This window comes from Globicephala melas, chromosome 3 (genome assembly GCF_963455315.2).
Source record: "Globicephala melas chromosome 3, mGloMel1.2, whole genome shotgun sequence".
Classification (NCBI taxonomy): domain Eukaryota; kingdom Metazoa; phylum Chordata; class Mammalia; order Artiodactyla; family Delphinidae; genus Globicephala; species Globicephala melas.
Genome location: NC_083316.1, coordinates 124,155,251 through 124,171,364, shown reverse-complemented (window position 1 = coordinate 124,171,364; position 16,114 = coordinate 124,155,251). Strand labels below are relative to the sequence as shown.

General features: G+C 38.0%; 1 protein-coding gene across 12 annotated transcripts in view; it reads left to right on the top strand.

Annotated features, from left to right (window-relative positions):
• LOC115847471 (sperm-associated acrosin inhibitor-like) overlaps positions 1–12,356 on the top strand; it is an 86,245-nt gene extending 73,889 nt beyond the window's left edge. For 5 of the 12 annotated variants that reach the window (XR_011377347.1, XR_011377348.1, XR_011377346.1 and 2 more), the window contains 2 exons: positions 7,929–7,994; positions 8,342–12,356. Coding sequence is in view for 3 of the 12 variants with exons in the window: in XM_070045209.1 (XP_069901310.1) it covers positions 7,929–7,958 (30 nt within the window). In the remaining 9 variants the exon portion in view is untranslated. Of the gene's footprint in view, positions 1–1,447; positions 1,582–4,990; positions 5,024–6,357; positions 7,524–7,597; positions 7,995–8,341 lie in introns of those variants that run through there. The other 7 variants (XR_011377340.1, XR_011377343.1, XR_011377341.1 and 4 more) reach the window with 5 other exon arrangements.
• Positions 12,357–16,114: the final 3,758 nt, after the last annotated feature.

The following is a 16,114-nucleotide window of genomic DNA, read 5'->3' as shown; positions in this document are numbered from 1 at the left end:
AGGTTTATGGGAAATTGAAATCTAACAAGCACCCCAGGTAATATTATGATCATGAATCTTAGGTAATACTGACTCTAAGACCTCGGGTATGTCTATAATTGAATAAATTTCAGAATGTATAGAAAGATAATATAAGATTTATGAGGCTTGGGAAAAATTTCTATGTTTTTCATTCTTGATCACAAGTCAGTTGAGAGGTAAGTGGGTGCTCCTGGGATGAGAAGCAACACGGCCTTTATTGACTTAGGACTTGCTTTATTAGAGCCAAGTCAGATGTCTCTCCATTAGTCTCAGTTTTCCAGCCACAAGAAGCAGGCTTTAGTTGTGTGCCCAAAGGATCATTCAGACCTTGAATGTAGTGGCAGAAATGTAGGTTGACTGTTGAATGACAACTGGGAATCTATGACATAGGCTATGCTAGGCATGCTGTTCTTATCAATAGATACTTTTACATCTAAAGAGTAATCAGTGTGGGAGCTATTAAATCATTTAAAATCTCAAATATCCCTCTTAAGGAAAGTATCCATTAGAATGTTAATTTGTAGAGCAACGTTATAAAAATGCTTTCGGCCAATTGCACCACTTTTTCTTTGCAGAGGACTTTGTGAAAAAGTTCTTCAGTGAACATGTGTATTCATTTATGTATTCTTTTTTTTAAAATTCCACATAAATAAAGGTCTATGTGTCAAGCCCTATTTAGATGCGAGAAATAAGATAACAATGATCAGCTCTGCTTTTACTTATCATCTAGGAATTTAAATGTTATCGATTAAAGGTATTATCCACTAATGAATGGAAATCCTCCTTTTTGCATGACTGTTCTCCTCAAAAGCTCTGTGAAACAGTTTTCTACATGTTACCTAACTCAGTTCTTCTAAGGATCACATTAGGTAGACATCAGCTCTCTATTTTACATATTATGAAAATGAGACACAGGAAATCTTACAGTATTTTAAACCTGACCTTTTGGTAAAGAGAGTTTGAATACAAAGCTTGAAATTTTATTCTTTTTAAAAACCAGTTTATTGTTGTAATTACATACCCAAAATTAATCAGTTTTAGACATGATGTAATAATTGAAATATATATAGAGAGAGGGAGAGAGAGAGAGGGAGAGAGATAAGCAACCATCAACACAATTAAAGTTTAGAGTGTTTACATCACCCCCAAATATGTGCCTCTCATCCTTTGGAGGTCATGCCCTCTTCCTACCCCCAACCCAAGGCAACTACTCATCTACATTGTATTCTCTTGTTTTACCTTTTCTAGACATTTTCTGTAAAGACAATGAAACAGTATGTTGTTTTTATATCTGCTTCTTTCATTTTACAGGTTTTTGTGGTTCATTCACACTGTAGCTTATACATCAGTAGTTCATTACTTTTTAATGTTCAATAGTATTCCATTTTATATTGATATACCATGTTTTGTTTTACTTTTTCACTAGGTTATGAACACTGGAATTGTTGCCACTTTTTGGTTATTAAGAAAAATGGTGCTATGAACATTACTATACAAGTCTTTTTTTCTTTTCATTTTTTCTTGGTTAAACACCCAAGAGTAGAATGGATGCTTTGTATGGTAGGTTTATCTTGCGCTCTTCCAGAACCTATCAGTGTATTTTTCAAAGTGGCTGTATCTTCTTAACCATTCCCACCAGTAATGTATGAGAATTCCGTTTCCTCCACATCCTCACCAACAGTTGTTACTGCATACCTCTTTTTTCTCTTCCAGTTTTATTGAGATATAATCGACATACAGCACTGTGTAAGTTTAAGATGTACAGCGTAATGATTTGACTTACATATATCATGAAATAATTATAGTAAGTTTAGTGAACATCCATCATCCCGTACAGATACAAAATTAGAGAAATAGAAAAAAATTTTTTCTTGTGATGAGAACTCTTAGGATTTACTCTTTTAACTTTCATATATAATGCTCAGCAGTGTTAATTATATTTAACATGTTGTTCATTGCAAGCCTAGTACTTATTTATCTTATAACTGGAAGTTTTTACCTTTCAACTACTTTCATACAATTCCATCTCTCCTCACCCCCTATCTTTGGTAACCACAAATCTGATCTCTTTTTCCATGAGTTTGTTTTTGAAGTATAATTGACCTACAACACTGTGTTGGTTCCTGGTACACACATAGTGATTCTATATTTCTGTACATTTCAAAATGATCACCATGATAAATCTAATTGTCTTCTGTCACCACACAAAGATATTGCATAATTATTGACTGGATTCCCCGCACTGTACATTTCATAGCTGTGATTGATTTATTTTGTAACTGAAAGTTTGTACCTCTTAATCTGTCTCCCCTATTTCTCTTCAGCCCCCAACCCCCTCCCCTCTGACATCTGACAACTACTGGTTTGTTCTCTGTATCTGTGACTCTGTTTCTGTTTAGTTGTGTTTCGTTTCATTTGTTTTTGTTTTTTAGATTGTACGTATAAGTGAAATCATATAGTATTTGTCTTTCTCTGTCTGAATTATTTCAATTAGCATAATACCCTCTATGTTCATCCATGTTGCTGCAAATGGCAAGATTTTGTTCTTTGTTATAGCTAAATAATACTCTGGCGTGTGTGTGTGTGTGTGTGTGTGTGTGTGTGTATCACTATCACATCTTCTTTATACATTCATCTATTGATTGGGCACTTAAGTTGCTTCTGTATGTTGGTTACTGTAAATAATGTTGGAATGAATATAGGGGTGAATCTATATTTTCAACTTAGTGGGGGTTTTTTCTTTTCTTTTCTTTTCTTTTTTTTTTGCATAAATACCCAGGAGTAGAATTGCTGGATCATATGGTAGTTCTTTTTTTTAATTTTTGAGGAATCTCCATACTGTTTTCCATTGAGACGTCACCAATTTACATTCTCACCAACAGTGCATGAGGGTCCCCCTTTGTCTACATCCTTGCCAACATTTGTTATTTGTTGTCTTTCTGATAGTAGCCATTCTGACAGATATGAGGTGATATATCATTTTGGTTTTGATTTGCATTTCCCTGATGATTAGTGATGTTGAGCATCTTTTCATGTGCCTGTTGGCCATCTGTAGATCTTCTTTGGAAACATGTCTATTCAGGTCCTCTGCCCAATTTTTAATTGGGTTGTTTGTTTTTCTCATACTGAGTTATATGAGTTTTTTGTATATTTTGGATATTAATCCCTTGTGAGAAATAAGTTTGCACATATCTTCCCACATTCAGTAGGCAGCCTTTTAGATTTGTTGATAGTTTCCTTCTCTGTCCAAAAGCTTTTTAGTTTGATGTAGTCCCATTTGGGTTTTTTTGCTTTTGTCTTCCTTGCCTGAGGAGACATATCCAAAAACAAAATTGCTAAGACTTATGTCAAAGAGTGTACTGCTTATGTTTTCTTCAAAAAGTTTTATGGTTTTAGGTCTTAACATTTAAATATTTAATCCATTTTGAATTTATTTTTGTGCCTGGTGTGAGAGAAGAGTCCAGTTTGATCCTTATGTGTGTAGCTGTCCAATTTTCCTAACATCATTTATAGAAGAGGCTGTCTTTTCTGCATTGTATATTCTTGCCTCCTTTGTTGTAGATAAATTGCCCATATAAGTATGGGTTCATTTTTGGGGTCTTATTTTGCTCCACTGATCTATGTGTCAGTTTTCGTGCCAGTACCATACTGTTTTGATCATGGTGCTTTGTAGTATAGTTTGAAATCAGGGCGTGTGATACCTCCAGGTTTGTTCTTCTTTCTCAAGATTGTTTTGGCTATTCAGGGTCTTTTGTGTTTCCATACAAATTCTAGGACTGTTTGTTCTAGTTCTGTGAAAAATGCCTTTGGTGTTTTGGCACTGAATCTGTAGATTGTCTTGGGTACTATGATCATTTTAATAACATTAATTCTTCAAATCCATGAGCATGGTAAATCTTTCCATCACAGCAAATGTTTCCATCTGTTTGTGTCATTGTCAACTTCTTTCATCCAGTTTCTTATATTTTCTGGGTGCAGGTCTTTTTATTCCTAGGTATTTTATTTTTTTGATGCAATTGTTTTCTTAGTTTCTTAATGGTGTTCATTTCTTAATTTTCTTTTCTAATAGTTCATTGTTAGTATATAGAAATGCAATAGATTTCTGTATATTAATTTTGTATCTTCCAACTTTGCTGAATTCATTGCTGAGCTTTAGTAGTTTTTTTGGTGGCATCTTTAAGATTTTCTGTGTATAGTATCATGTCATCTACAGTCAGTGACAGTTTTACTTCTTCCTTTCCAATTTTGATTCCTTTTATTTCTTTTTCTTTTCTGATGGCTGCAGCTAGACTTCCAATACTATGTTGAATAAAAGTGGCAAGAGTGGGCATCTTTGTCTTTTTCCTGATCTTGTAGGAAATGCTTTCTACTTTTCACCATTGAGTATAATGTTAGCTGTGGACTTGTCATAGATAGCATTTACTATGTTGAGGTGTGTTCTGTCTATACTCACTTTTTTATCACAAATGGATGTTGAATTTTGTCAAAAGCTTTTTCTGCATCTATTGAGATAATCATTATGACGTTTATTCTTCAGTTTGTTAGTGTGGTGTATCATATTGTTTGATTTCTGGAAATTGGACCATCCTTGTATCCCTGGGATGAATCTCACTGGATCATGTTGTATGATCCTTTTAACATACTGTTGAATTAGGTTTGCTAATATTTTGTTGGGGACTGCTTCATCTATGTTCATTAGTCTTTCGGCATGCTTTCCTTTATTGTACTTTTCAGATACTGTGTTTTTTGAAAGTTGAAGGTTTGTGGCAACCCTGTGTTGTCAGATAATGGTTAGCATATTTTAGCAATAAAGTATTTTTAAATTAAGGCGTGTACATTGTTTCTAAGACACAGTGCTATGGCACACTTAATAGGCTACATATGTATAGTGTAAACATAATTTTTATTTGCATTGGGAAACGAAAAAATTTGTGTTACTTATTTCATTGCAATATTCACTTTGTTTCAGCAGTCTGGAACCAAACCCTTCCGTATCTCCAAGGTATGCCTGTTATGTCATACTCAATAAAGCTGGAATATATATTTGGGGCAGGGGAACCTTGTGACAGTGTAAAACAGACTGCATTATATTGTGCTCAGGGATCATCTAACAGGATCTCCTAAGCACCATAAACTTTGGAATATTAGAGAGGAAACACAGACATGTAGTTCAGCGTTCTCCAGCTAGAGTTAACTCTAAATAGACAAAAGAGGCCGGGTAGCCAAAGTTCACGCATCACCACTTCAAATAAGCTGTTCCATTTGTATATGTATATATAACAGGAAGTTTCTCCAAAGATTTCCAAATTTCTCATTTACAGAACATAACTATGAATTGTGTTAATTAGCGAGGAATATTTTCTTCACATATTCAGCACTTAAATAATTTGGAAGTTAAACCATGTTTGTAGATGAAAATTCTTAAAAGTAAAAAAATAGAAATTATGACTTCATTAACTTATTTAATAAACAATTTCAGCTTATTCCCAGATGGAGAAATTTTGTCACTGAACAAAATCATCCAAATATATACACTTTATATTTTTGTATATATTTAACTGTGAGTGTGAAAACATGAATATTTCAGATGACACTCATTTGGTGAGATACAGAGAACCAACCATACTTGTAATCTGTCTTTTTCATAGTAAGATGATATAAGGCTTTCAGGAAATAAACTGGTCTTATCTTTAAAATTTAAACTGCACATATTATGTGACTCAAAAATGCAACTACTAAAAATATAGAACTAATTGAATGAGCATGTAGTGACCTGCACAACCATGTTCATTACAACACTGGTAGCAAGAATAACTTAAAAGGAATTGTGTGTTTGTATATGCTTATATGAAGATATACCATTGATTGTTAAATGAAAAACTGAGTTACAGAGAAATGTCTTGATTTTATTCTTCTGTCTCTATTTTTATCTATCTATTTATCACCAGTCATCTTTAGGGCCAGCATCTTCAGATCTCTCTTAACTCCATCTTCATTTGGCCTTCTTTGTGTGTCTGCATCAAATCTTCTTCAGTCTCCCTTTTATGAGGATACTTGTGATGACATTTAGGGCTCACTTAGATAAGTTACATATATAGATATCTATGTATATCTATCTGTATGCTCTGTGTGTGTGTGTGTATATATATATATATGTATCTATATTGTTAATGTTATTACATATATATGTGTTATTACATGTAAATGTTAGTATATTTGTGAATATATAGATATATAGAATTATATACATACATATATAGACATATATACACAGGCATATATCTGCATATATACACATATGCATATATTTATATGTGATTTTAGTATAGTTGTATATTAAATATCTGTAACTTTATAGTATAAATGTATTTATGCACATTAAACATTTTCAGAAAAAATATGCATCAAATAACCCACACATCTAACATTCCCTTTCATGGTTAATTTAGAAACCTCATGGCCTGTTGTATCTCATAGGCAGTGTCTTCTGCTCTTAATCTCTGCTAATGAACGCACATAAGAGAAAAAATCCAGTGTTGTGGGATTCAAGGACTGTACAATCACTTCAACTCTAAACTTCAGTTTAATTTTACCCTCCAAGGTCGTGTGCCAGAAGGATTATCTGCACAGATGTCTCTGATGGTATCTATGTAAATAATTCAAAATCTAGCGAAAGCATGATAATAACTTCCTATAATAAAGAAAAAATTTTAGCACTTACCAGATTTTGTATCCTCCCATTAAATTGGCATGGAACAGTGCTAGACTCAAAGGTTCTTTTCTCAATCTTGGCTTTCTTCACTGAAAAAAAAAAAAGGTTCGGTTAGGGTGACACATGTAATCTAGCACAACTTTAAGTGCATCCTGTTTTAATATTTTATCCCTAATATTTATGGCAAATCGTTGAGATAGACATTATTCCCACATTTAAAATTAGGAAATAGTGGATTAGGAAGTCTGAATATTGTCTCAAGGTTACTCAGTGGTAGATGGCATTTGAACTCAGGACTTTCATTTGCCAAAGTTCTTCCCACAGGGTCAGACTGTGAAGCAGATTAATTAAATAGCTCATATTATATACCTCTTCCTACTACTTCTAACCCTGCACAGTTTCCCACTTTACTTTGAGGTAAAGATCAAATTATTCATCATATAGTTGAGGGCATTGTCCCCTGTGGTCTCAATTTCATTCCCAAGCCTTCTTTCTCTTCTTAATATTCACATTCTGTCCTCTACCTCAGGTTTCCATAGCTGGTTGCCCTGACAGTCTTTTTGAACATTCTTGGTTGTGAATTTGTACCATAATTTTACAAGATGTTCTCAGTGGGGGAAATTGATTAAAAGGAACACAAGAACTCTCCGCATTAGTGCTTACGGCTTGATGAGAATCTCCATTCAACTCAAGATAAAAAGTTTAATAAAAAAAAAAAAGTTTAATAAAAATCAAATCTCCCATTGAGTCTAATGGACTTCTACTGTCCTTCAAAATACTAAGGGTGTAGGTATGTATCTAATTATAGTTCCCCAAACTCATTCTTTTCTTTCTTGTTTTGATTATCCTTTATTTTCAACTCAGGAACTCGGAAAGCTTCCCATCTCTTCTGTACCTTAGAGTTTCAAAGAATTGTTTTCACCTTCTCCCTTCCTCATACATGTGTTTATCAGATAAAATTGTCCCAAACCCCTGCTGAGAGATGATCTGTGTGAGATCTTCGTGAGGAAGAACACAGAAAACCTCAGGGTCTTATCTGCTGGGGGCCATCTGTTTTACCCCACCAGGCTGGTCACCAACAGTCCAATAAAGGAGACTCTTCAGCTGGGGGAAGTGGTTGAGAAGGAAAGGGAATCAAAATAGGCACAGTCCCTGGAGCTGCAGACCTCACTCTCCACTGCCTTCTCTGTTTCAGGTAGGTCAGGTGGGGATGCTGTGGAGGTAGCCCTGGTGTGTCACATTGCTGTGAGGACTGCTGCAGGTCAGTCCTTGCTGAAATAACTATTTCTGTTTTCTGAGGAAAAACTGAAATTCCAAAGTGCATATTTCTTTAAATGCAGCCAGGCTCCTTGGCTGAGCCAAGGGTTGGGAGGGTAAACCCCTCCTCCTTAAATGGGCAAAGAGAACTTGTCCTAGTGTTTCTCTCAAGTCTTCTACAAGGCCTTCTGTTCACATGTATGTCCTGTGGGTTGGGGGGAAGATTCCCACCATAATTACAAACCTAGGAGAGGGGGGCAGTTCCCTTAGCTGTAAGAAACTTTCATTTGGAAATGGGCAATTTGTCCCTGTGCCATGTGTTATAAGCATTCCTATGCATTTATTCTACAGACTTGATAAGATGTCTCTCTTCTCATCATGGATCAAAGTTATTTTCATTATTGGCTTGGCATGTCCTCTTTATTTTGGTGAGTAAAATTTTCAGACCTGGATGAAGCAACTAACATATTTTAGGAAATGTAGGAAACAACTGCTATTATCTAGGAATGAAGGAGATTGCTGTTGGGTATGTAATACTTAAACGGGCAAAATGAAATGTTACAAATACCTATTTAAAAATTACATCAGTAGATTGCTTTTTCTCATTTCCCACCTTAGAAGGGTAGAGACAGAGGGGGTTAGAATGAGCAGTAAAATTTAGTTTTCTGTTTATTTATGATTAAAGATATTTACCTGATTTTTTCCCCCTTTTTGGAGGTCAGATTTCATCGTTGCTAAATGCAGAGTGTGGGCAGTAAAAAAGTCCTCTAGATCTGGTATCCTTGACAATCCTATTTGTTGTTTGCCAGCTGTGAGTCCACTAAAGTCAAGGCTTTGTGTAAGGAGAGAAGTAATTGATCCCTCTGCTGAAAACTTATCTTTCTTAAAGCACAAGATGGCCCATGAATTTCAGAGTAAAGTAGCTGTGAGATATTAATGAGATCCATGATACTCGAGTTGAATACTAAGTAGTAATTAACTTCTTCATATTAAGTGGCCTTAAGCAAGGCATTGTCTTCTCTGACTAGGATGTCTCTATTTATAAAAATGAAAAAAAGTGGTATCTCCACAGCAGGGTTTGGTGATTATTAAGCCATACTTAAAGTTATTTTTCAGAGTGAGATGAATTTAGAATTCTATTTCCAGATTTGAAGTTATTTTGTGAGATGATTATTTTGATACTACCACAAAAGCCTCACCTCATTACTTGCTGTGTTTGAGTAGGCGATTTGCATAGATGTGGGTACTTCCCACCAGAGACATTGTTTTCCCCTGTTCATCTTCTTCTTTTCAATTTACCTTTTGTGTGATGGTTGCAGAAACTGCTTTTGTACCCTTAAGAGAGACACGTGAAACTGTAAGTTCATACTGATTAATGTGGGAATTGAAAAAGGTAAACTTTTAATTTTTTTATATTTTAAGTTTTAACAGCAAATTTTATCAAAAATATCTATAACAGAATAGTCCTTCAAAAAGTAAGATAAAGTGTCATTCTTACACTAAGTTCAAGAAATAGAATCTTGCCAGCTATATAAAACCATCCGTCATTTCAGACAAGGTAAAAATATCCCATTATTCACAGTTTTATTATTGAGCATAAACCTTGTTATATACAGGCATCAAAAAACAGTGTTTAAAGTGGAATTGTTCACCCTAGAAAAAGAAGAGGATTAAAAAAAACTAATTTAGGGGGCTTCCCTGGTGGCACAGTGGTTGAGAGTCCACCTGTCGATGCAGGGGACATGGGTTCGTGCCCCGGTCCGGGAAGATCTCACATGCCGCGGAGCGGCTGGGCCCGTGAGCCGTGGCCACTGAGCCTGTGCGTCCGGAGCCTGTGCTCCGCAACGGGAGAGGCCCGCGTACCGCAAAAAACAACAACAACAACTAATTTTGGGCTTCCCTGGTGGTGCAGTGGTTAAGAATCCACCTGTCAATGCAGGGAACACGGGTTCAAGCCCTGGTCCGGGAAGATCCCACATGCTGCGGAGCAGCTAAGCCGGTGTGCCACAACTACTGAGCCTGTGCTCTAGAGCCCATGAGCCACAACTACTGAAGCCTGTGCACCTAGAGCTTGTGCACCGCAACAAGAGAAGCCAATGCAATGAGTAGCCCCTGCTTGCTGCAGCTAGAGAAAGCCTGCACACAGCAACGAAGACCCAGTGCAGCCAAAAATAAATAAAATTAAAAAAATAAATAAATAAAATTGAAAGCAGGGACTCAAACAGATATTTATTTTTTAAAAACCCTAATTTTCCACTTACAGGAATATAAAATAATTTTCATAAAATCACAGATTGGAATATTACATAGAGGTGAAGAAAATCAACTGTATTTCTAAACATCTAAACAAACATTTTTAAAGATGCCTAAAAAGCAGATCATGTAAGGATACACACACTATTGTTTATTTATGTAAATTGCCAACACTGCCATCACTACACAAATTATATATATACATGTATATGGTTAACTACACATATACAAACATATATATGAACACATACATATACGGTGATAATCTTAAACTATCAGATTATCTATTAGTGAAACTATTGAGGAAAACAGAAGAATTATAACAAATTCACTTTTATAATTTTTTGTGGTATGAGATAATGGTGAACATCTGATCCATGTATGAGGTGAAGTAGGGGCAGAGTGGCTAAATTATTAAAATGCATTTAGCCATTTGTATGTTTTTAAAAAATACAAAAAATATTGGGGTTGCAAAAATATATCAATATATTTTTATGTCTCTGTGCATGACTTATGTCTATTTTTAAACCTCAATATAGACTATAGAGTATATTTCATTTTGATGCATACCATTTTGTATTAAGAATAAAAAATATTTTATTCAAAAAGTTTATTATCTGAAAATTTTTGTTGTCTGTTTAACAGCCAGAATGTAACGTGTATGTGGATCAGTTACATTTTTGCACCAGAGAAATGGACCCAATCTGTGCAACGAATGGCCGAACGTACCCCAATAAATGTGTTTTCTGCAGTGAAAAGCTGTAAGAACACAAGACTAAATATTGGCTCATCCAAAGTAATGAAGAAACAATCACAAAATTATAGGAACCTCCATTTTTCTAGCCAGGTCACAGTATAGATGGAAAATAACTGTACTTTCTCTGTTAAAGCCAAAGAAACACACTGGTACCTTTCCCTTGAGTCTCATTCCTAAAAGTAGTTTTCATTTGACCTCGAAGTATATCCATCCCTGTTGGATGTTACCCAACTGTATAAATCAATTACTTTAACTTGATTTAATTGCTGTGACTTACTAATGGAAGTCTGGTGACTGATATAATGTAATTCTTAACTCCAGAGGCTGAATGAGAACCTCTATGATGTAGCTCCAAGCTACAGGGAGCATAACTGAGCAAGAAAAACCACTGACTTCAGAAATTTAAATCCATCACAATGGACAATTTATGCTAGAAAGGAACTCCTCCAGTGGTCCATTTTGTCCCCTGATCTCCTTGACAAGACTACAAACTTTCCTTAGAGAGCAGGGCATGCTAGGGCACTTCCACCTAACCTCCCTTGCTGTCTCATTCCCCCGAGGGAGTTCCCAGTCTCAAGGTTCAGCCAGCCTTCCTACTTCCCACCTCATTTCCTCTCACTGGTGTTTCCTCTCATTTAATCCCCAAATGGGCTTCTCCTTCTAGAGAACCATGAAAACAATCTCTAATCCTCCTCTCTGAGGTCTCTCCTCAGTGGGTTCCAAGGCTGAGTCAGGACTGAGCATGTAGGAAGAGTCAAGTAGCCCCAGGTGGTTGGGAGGACCTGTGTAGGGTAGGGGGGTAAGGAGGGGCCCAGCTACCTGTTTGAGGAAGGGGAGCACAGCCCTCCTAGCACTCTTATATTCAGATTCTCCTCATGGAGAAGCGCTTAGTGCAGTGCTCAGGCAATTTTAAATACTTTTTTAAGCATAATTTTTCTTTTTGCTTTTTCTTTCTTTACAGAAAAGATAGTGGAAAATTTGATTTTAGTCATTGGGGTTGTTGCTGACTCTGCCTCAGCCACACATTCCTATGGCTTTTATAGCAATTCTATTGTGAAATGGATTCTACAATTAGTCTTCTTCATCAGGGCTTTAAATTCCTAGATGATCAGACAAAGCCTTCAGCACTACAGAAGATGGAATATAGATCGTTGAAGAATTTTTCCAACTCTAAGAACCTGCCAATGAAAGATTTCTATTTTGTCTTCAGTTATTCAGTGACAGTTGAAAACCCATCTTAATTGTGTGTTCAATAATACAAAACCTAATGTAATTTGTAATCATGAATATTTCAATCCATAAAATGTTAAATAGTATTATCTTTATTAAAATACTCTTTCTTTGGTTGGTTGGTTAGTGGATTAAAAGACATGAATACTTCTGGTAACTGTAATTAAAGAAATAGTTTCAAAGGTGAACAAATAATCCATTACTTGGGTCTTTATTAAAAGTACAGAGAGTTGGGCTTCTCTTTATCCTAAAGAATCCAAAACTCTAGAAGAGGAATCTGAGAACTTGAATTCTAACAAGTACTCCAGGTCAATCTTCTGATCACCAGTGTTAGCCAAGACAGCTAAAACATAGCACATATCTATAATTGAGTGAATTGCAGAGACTATTCAAAGATATTGTGTGATTTCTGAAGCTTGGGAGAAAACTATATTATTCTCTCTGTCTCTCACGAATAAGTCAAGAGATAGTTTGGTGATCCTGGCAGGCCAGGCAACTCTGCCGTTACGGATCTAGGATATTCATTTGTGTTCCAAGTCAGATGCTTTTTTATTTATCTTCACCATTCAACCAGCAAGAAACAGGCTTCATTTGAGTGGCCAAATGTTCATCTATTTTTTTTTTTTTTTTTGCGGTACATGGGCCTCTCACTGTTGTGGCCTCTCCTGTTGCAGAGCACAGGCTCCGGACGCACAGGCTCAGCGGCCATGGCTCATGGGCCCAACCGCTCCACAGCATGTGGGATCTTCCTGGACCGGGGCACGAACCCGTGTGCCCTGCATCGGCAGGCGGACACTCAACCACTGCGGCACCAGGGGAGCCCCCAAATGTTCATTTAAAGCTTAGTTTTAATGGCAGAAATGTAGACCAACTACAAGAAAGCAAGTTTCAAGCTGCTATATCTGTGATATCAGACCTGCTCTGCTTTTCAGTAAACATTTTCACCTCTAAAAGAGTGACCCACATGGGGGTTACTTACTCATTTGCATTCTTTAGTACTAATTTTTTTTTGTGATACGTGGGCCTCTCACTGTTGTGGCCTCTCCTGTTGCGGAGCACATGCTCTGTACGTGCAGGCTCAGCGGCCATGGCTCACGGGCCCAGTGGCTCCGCAGCATGTGGGATCTTCCCAGACCGGGGCACGAACCCGTGTCCCCTGCATCAGCAGGCGGACTCTCAACCACTGCACCACCAGGGAAGCCCAGTACTAATTTTTAATGAAAGTATCCATTAAAATGTACAGATTTAGAGCCACATTATAAAAACGCATTCAACCACCTTCATATCCTTTTTTTTTTCCTTACAAAAGACGTATAAAAAACATTCAGTGGGAGGACCTTCAAGATGGCGGAGGAGTAAGACATGGAGGTCTCCTACCTCCCCACAAGTACGTCAAAAATACATCTACATGTGGAACAACTCCAGCAGAACATCTACTGAACACTGGCAGAAGACCTCACACTTCCCCAAAAGCAAGAAACTCCCCACATACCTGGGTAGGGTAAAAGAAAAAACACAGACAAAAGAGTAGGGGTGGGACCTGCACCTCAGGCAAGGAGCTGTGAGGAAGGAAAAGTTTCCACACATTAGGAAGCCTGTTCACTGGCAGGGGCGGGGTGGGAAGCTCTGGAGCCACAGAGGAGAGTGCAACAACAGGAGTGCAGAGAGAAAAGTGGAGAGATTCACACACAGACGATCGGTACTGACCAGCACTCACTAGCCTGAGAGGCTTCTATGCTCCCCGCCAAGGCGGGTGGGGGCTGGAAGCTGAGGCTTGGGCTTCAGAGGTCAGATCCCAGGGAGAGGACTGGGGTTGGCTGCATGAACACAGCCTGAGGGGGCTAGTGCGCCACAGCTAGCTGGGAGGGAGTCCAGGAAAAATCTGGACCTGCCTAAGAGGCAAGAGACCATTGTTTCAGGGTGCGTGAGGAGAGGAGATTCAGAGGCCGGCCTAAAGAAGCTCCAGAGATGGGTGCGAGCCGCGGCTATCAGCGCAGACACCAGAGACGGGCATGAAACACTAATGCTGCTGCTGCAGGCACCAAGAATCCTGTGTGCAAGCCCAGGTCACTATCCACACCTCCCCTCCCAGGAGCCTCTGCAGCCAGCCACTGCCAGGGTCCTGTGATCCAGGGAAAACTTCCCCAGGAGAACACATGGTGCACCTCAAACTGTTGCAACGTCATGCTGGCCTCTGCCACCACAAGCTTGCCCCACATTCTGTAACTCTCCCTCCCCCTGGCCTAAGTGGGCCAGAGCCGCCTAATCAGCTGCTCCTTTAACCACCTCCTGTCTGGGAAAAGAACAGATGCCAGAGGGCAACCTACATGCAGAGGCGGGGCCAAATCCAAAGGTGAACACCAGGAACTGTGCAAACAAAGAAGAGAAAGGGAAATTTCTCCCAACAGCCTCAGGAGCAGCGGATTAAATCTCCACAATCAACTTGATGTACCTGCATCTCTGGAATACCTGAATAGACAATGAGTCACCCTAAAATTGAGGCGGTGGACTCTGGGAGCAACTGTACACTTGGGGATTGCTGTAGGCAGCTGACCAGTTTCTGATTTTTAAGTTTATCTTAGTTTAGTTTTTAGCGCTTGTTATCACTGGTAGACTTGTTTATTGGTTCGGTTGCTCTCTTTTTTTCACGTTATCTTAATAATATTTTTTTACTTTTTTGTTTTAATAACTGTATTATTTTTTTCTTTCTTTCTTTTTCTCCCTTTTCTTCTGAGCTGTGTGGCTGACAGGGTCTTGATGCTCCAGCTGGCTGTCAGGCCTGAGCCTCTGAGGTGGGAGAGCTGAGTTCAGGACATCAGACAACCAGAGATCTCCCAGCCCACGTAATATCAATTGGCAAGAGCTCTCCCAGAGATCTCCGTCTCAATGCTAAGACCCAGCTCCACTCAACAACCAGCAATCTCCAGTGTTGGACACCCCATGCCAAACAACTAGCAAGACAGGAATACAACCCCACCCATTAGCAGAGAGGCTGCCTAAAATAGTGTTTGCAGACACCCCAAAACACACCACCAGACACAGTCCTGCCCACCAGAAAGACAAGATCTGGCCTCATCCACCAAAACACAGGTAACAATCTCCTCCACCAGAAAGCCTACACAACCCACTGAACCAATCTTACCCACTGGGGGCAGACACCAAAAACAACGGGAACTACAAACCTGCAGCCTGCAACTAGGAGACCCCAAACACAGTAAGTTAAGACAAATGAGAAGACAGAGAAATACGCAGCAGATGAAGGAACAAAGTAAAAACCCATCAGACCAAATAACTGAAGAGGAAATAGGAAGTTTACCTGAAAAAAAATTCAGAGTAATGGTAGTAAAGATGATCCAAAATCTTGGAAATAGAATGGGGAAAATATAAGAAACATTTAATAAGGACCTAGAAGAACTAAAAGAGCAAACAATGATGAACACAATAAATGACTAAACACTAAACTAAACTAAAACAATACTAAAAATTCTCTAGAAGTAATCAATAGAAGAATAACTGAGAAGAACAAGTAAGTGACCTGGAAGATAAACTAGTGGAAATAATTACCGCAGAGCAGAATAAAGAAAAAAGAATGAAAAGAATTGACAGTCTCAGAGACTTCTGGAACAACACTAAACACACGAACATTCAAATTATAGGGGTCCCAGAAAAAGAGAAAAAGAAAGGGATTGAGAAAACGTGAAGATATTATCATTGAAAACTGCCCTAATATGGGAAAGGAAATAGTCAATCAAGTCCAGGAAGCACAGAGAGTCCCATACAGGATAAATCCAAGGAGAAAGACACCAAGCCACATATTAAGCAAACTATCAAAAATTAAACACAGGGCTTCCCTGGTGGCGCAGTGGTTGAGAGTCCGCCTGCCA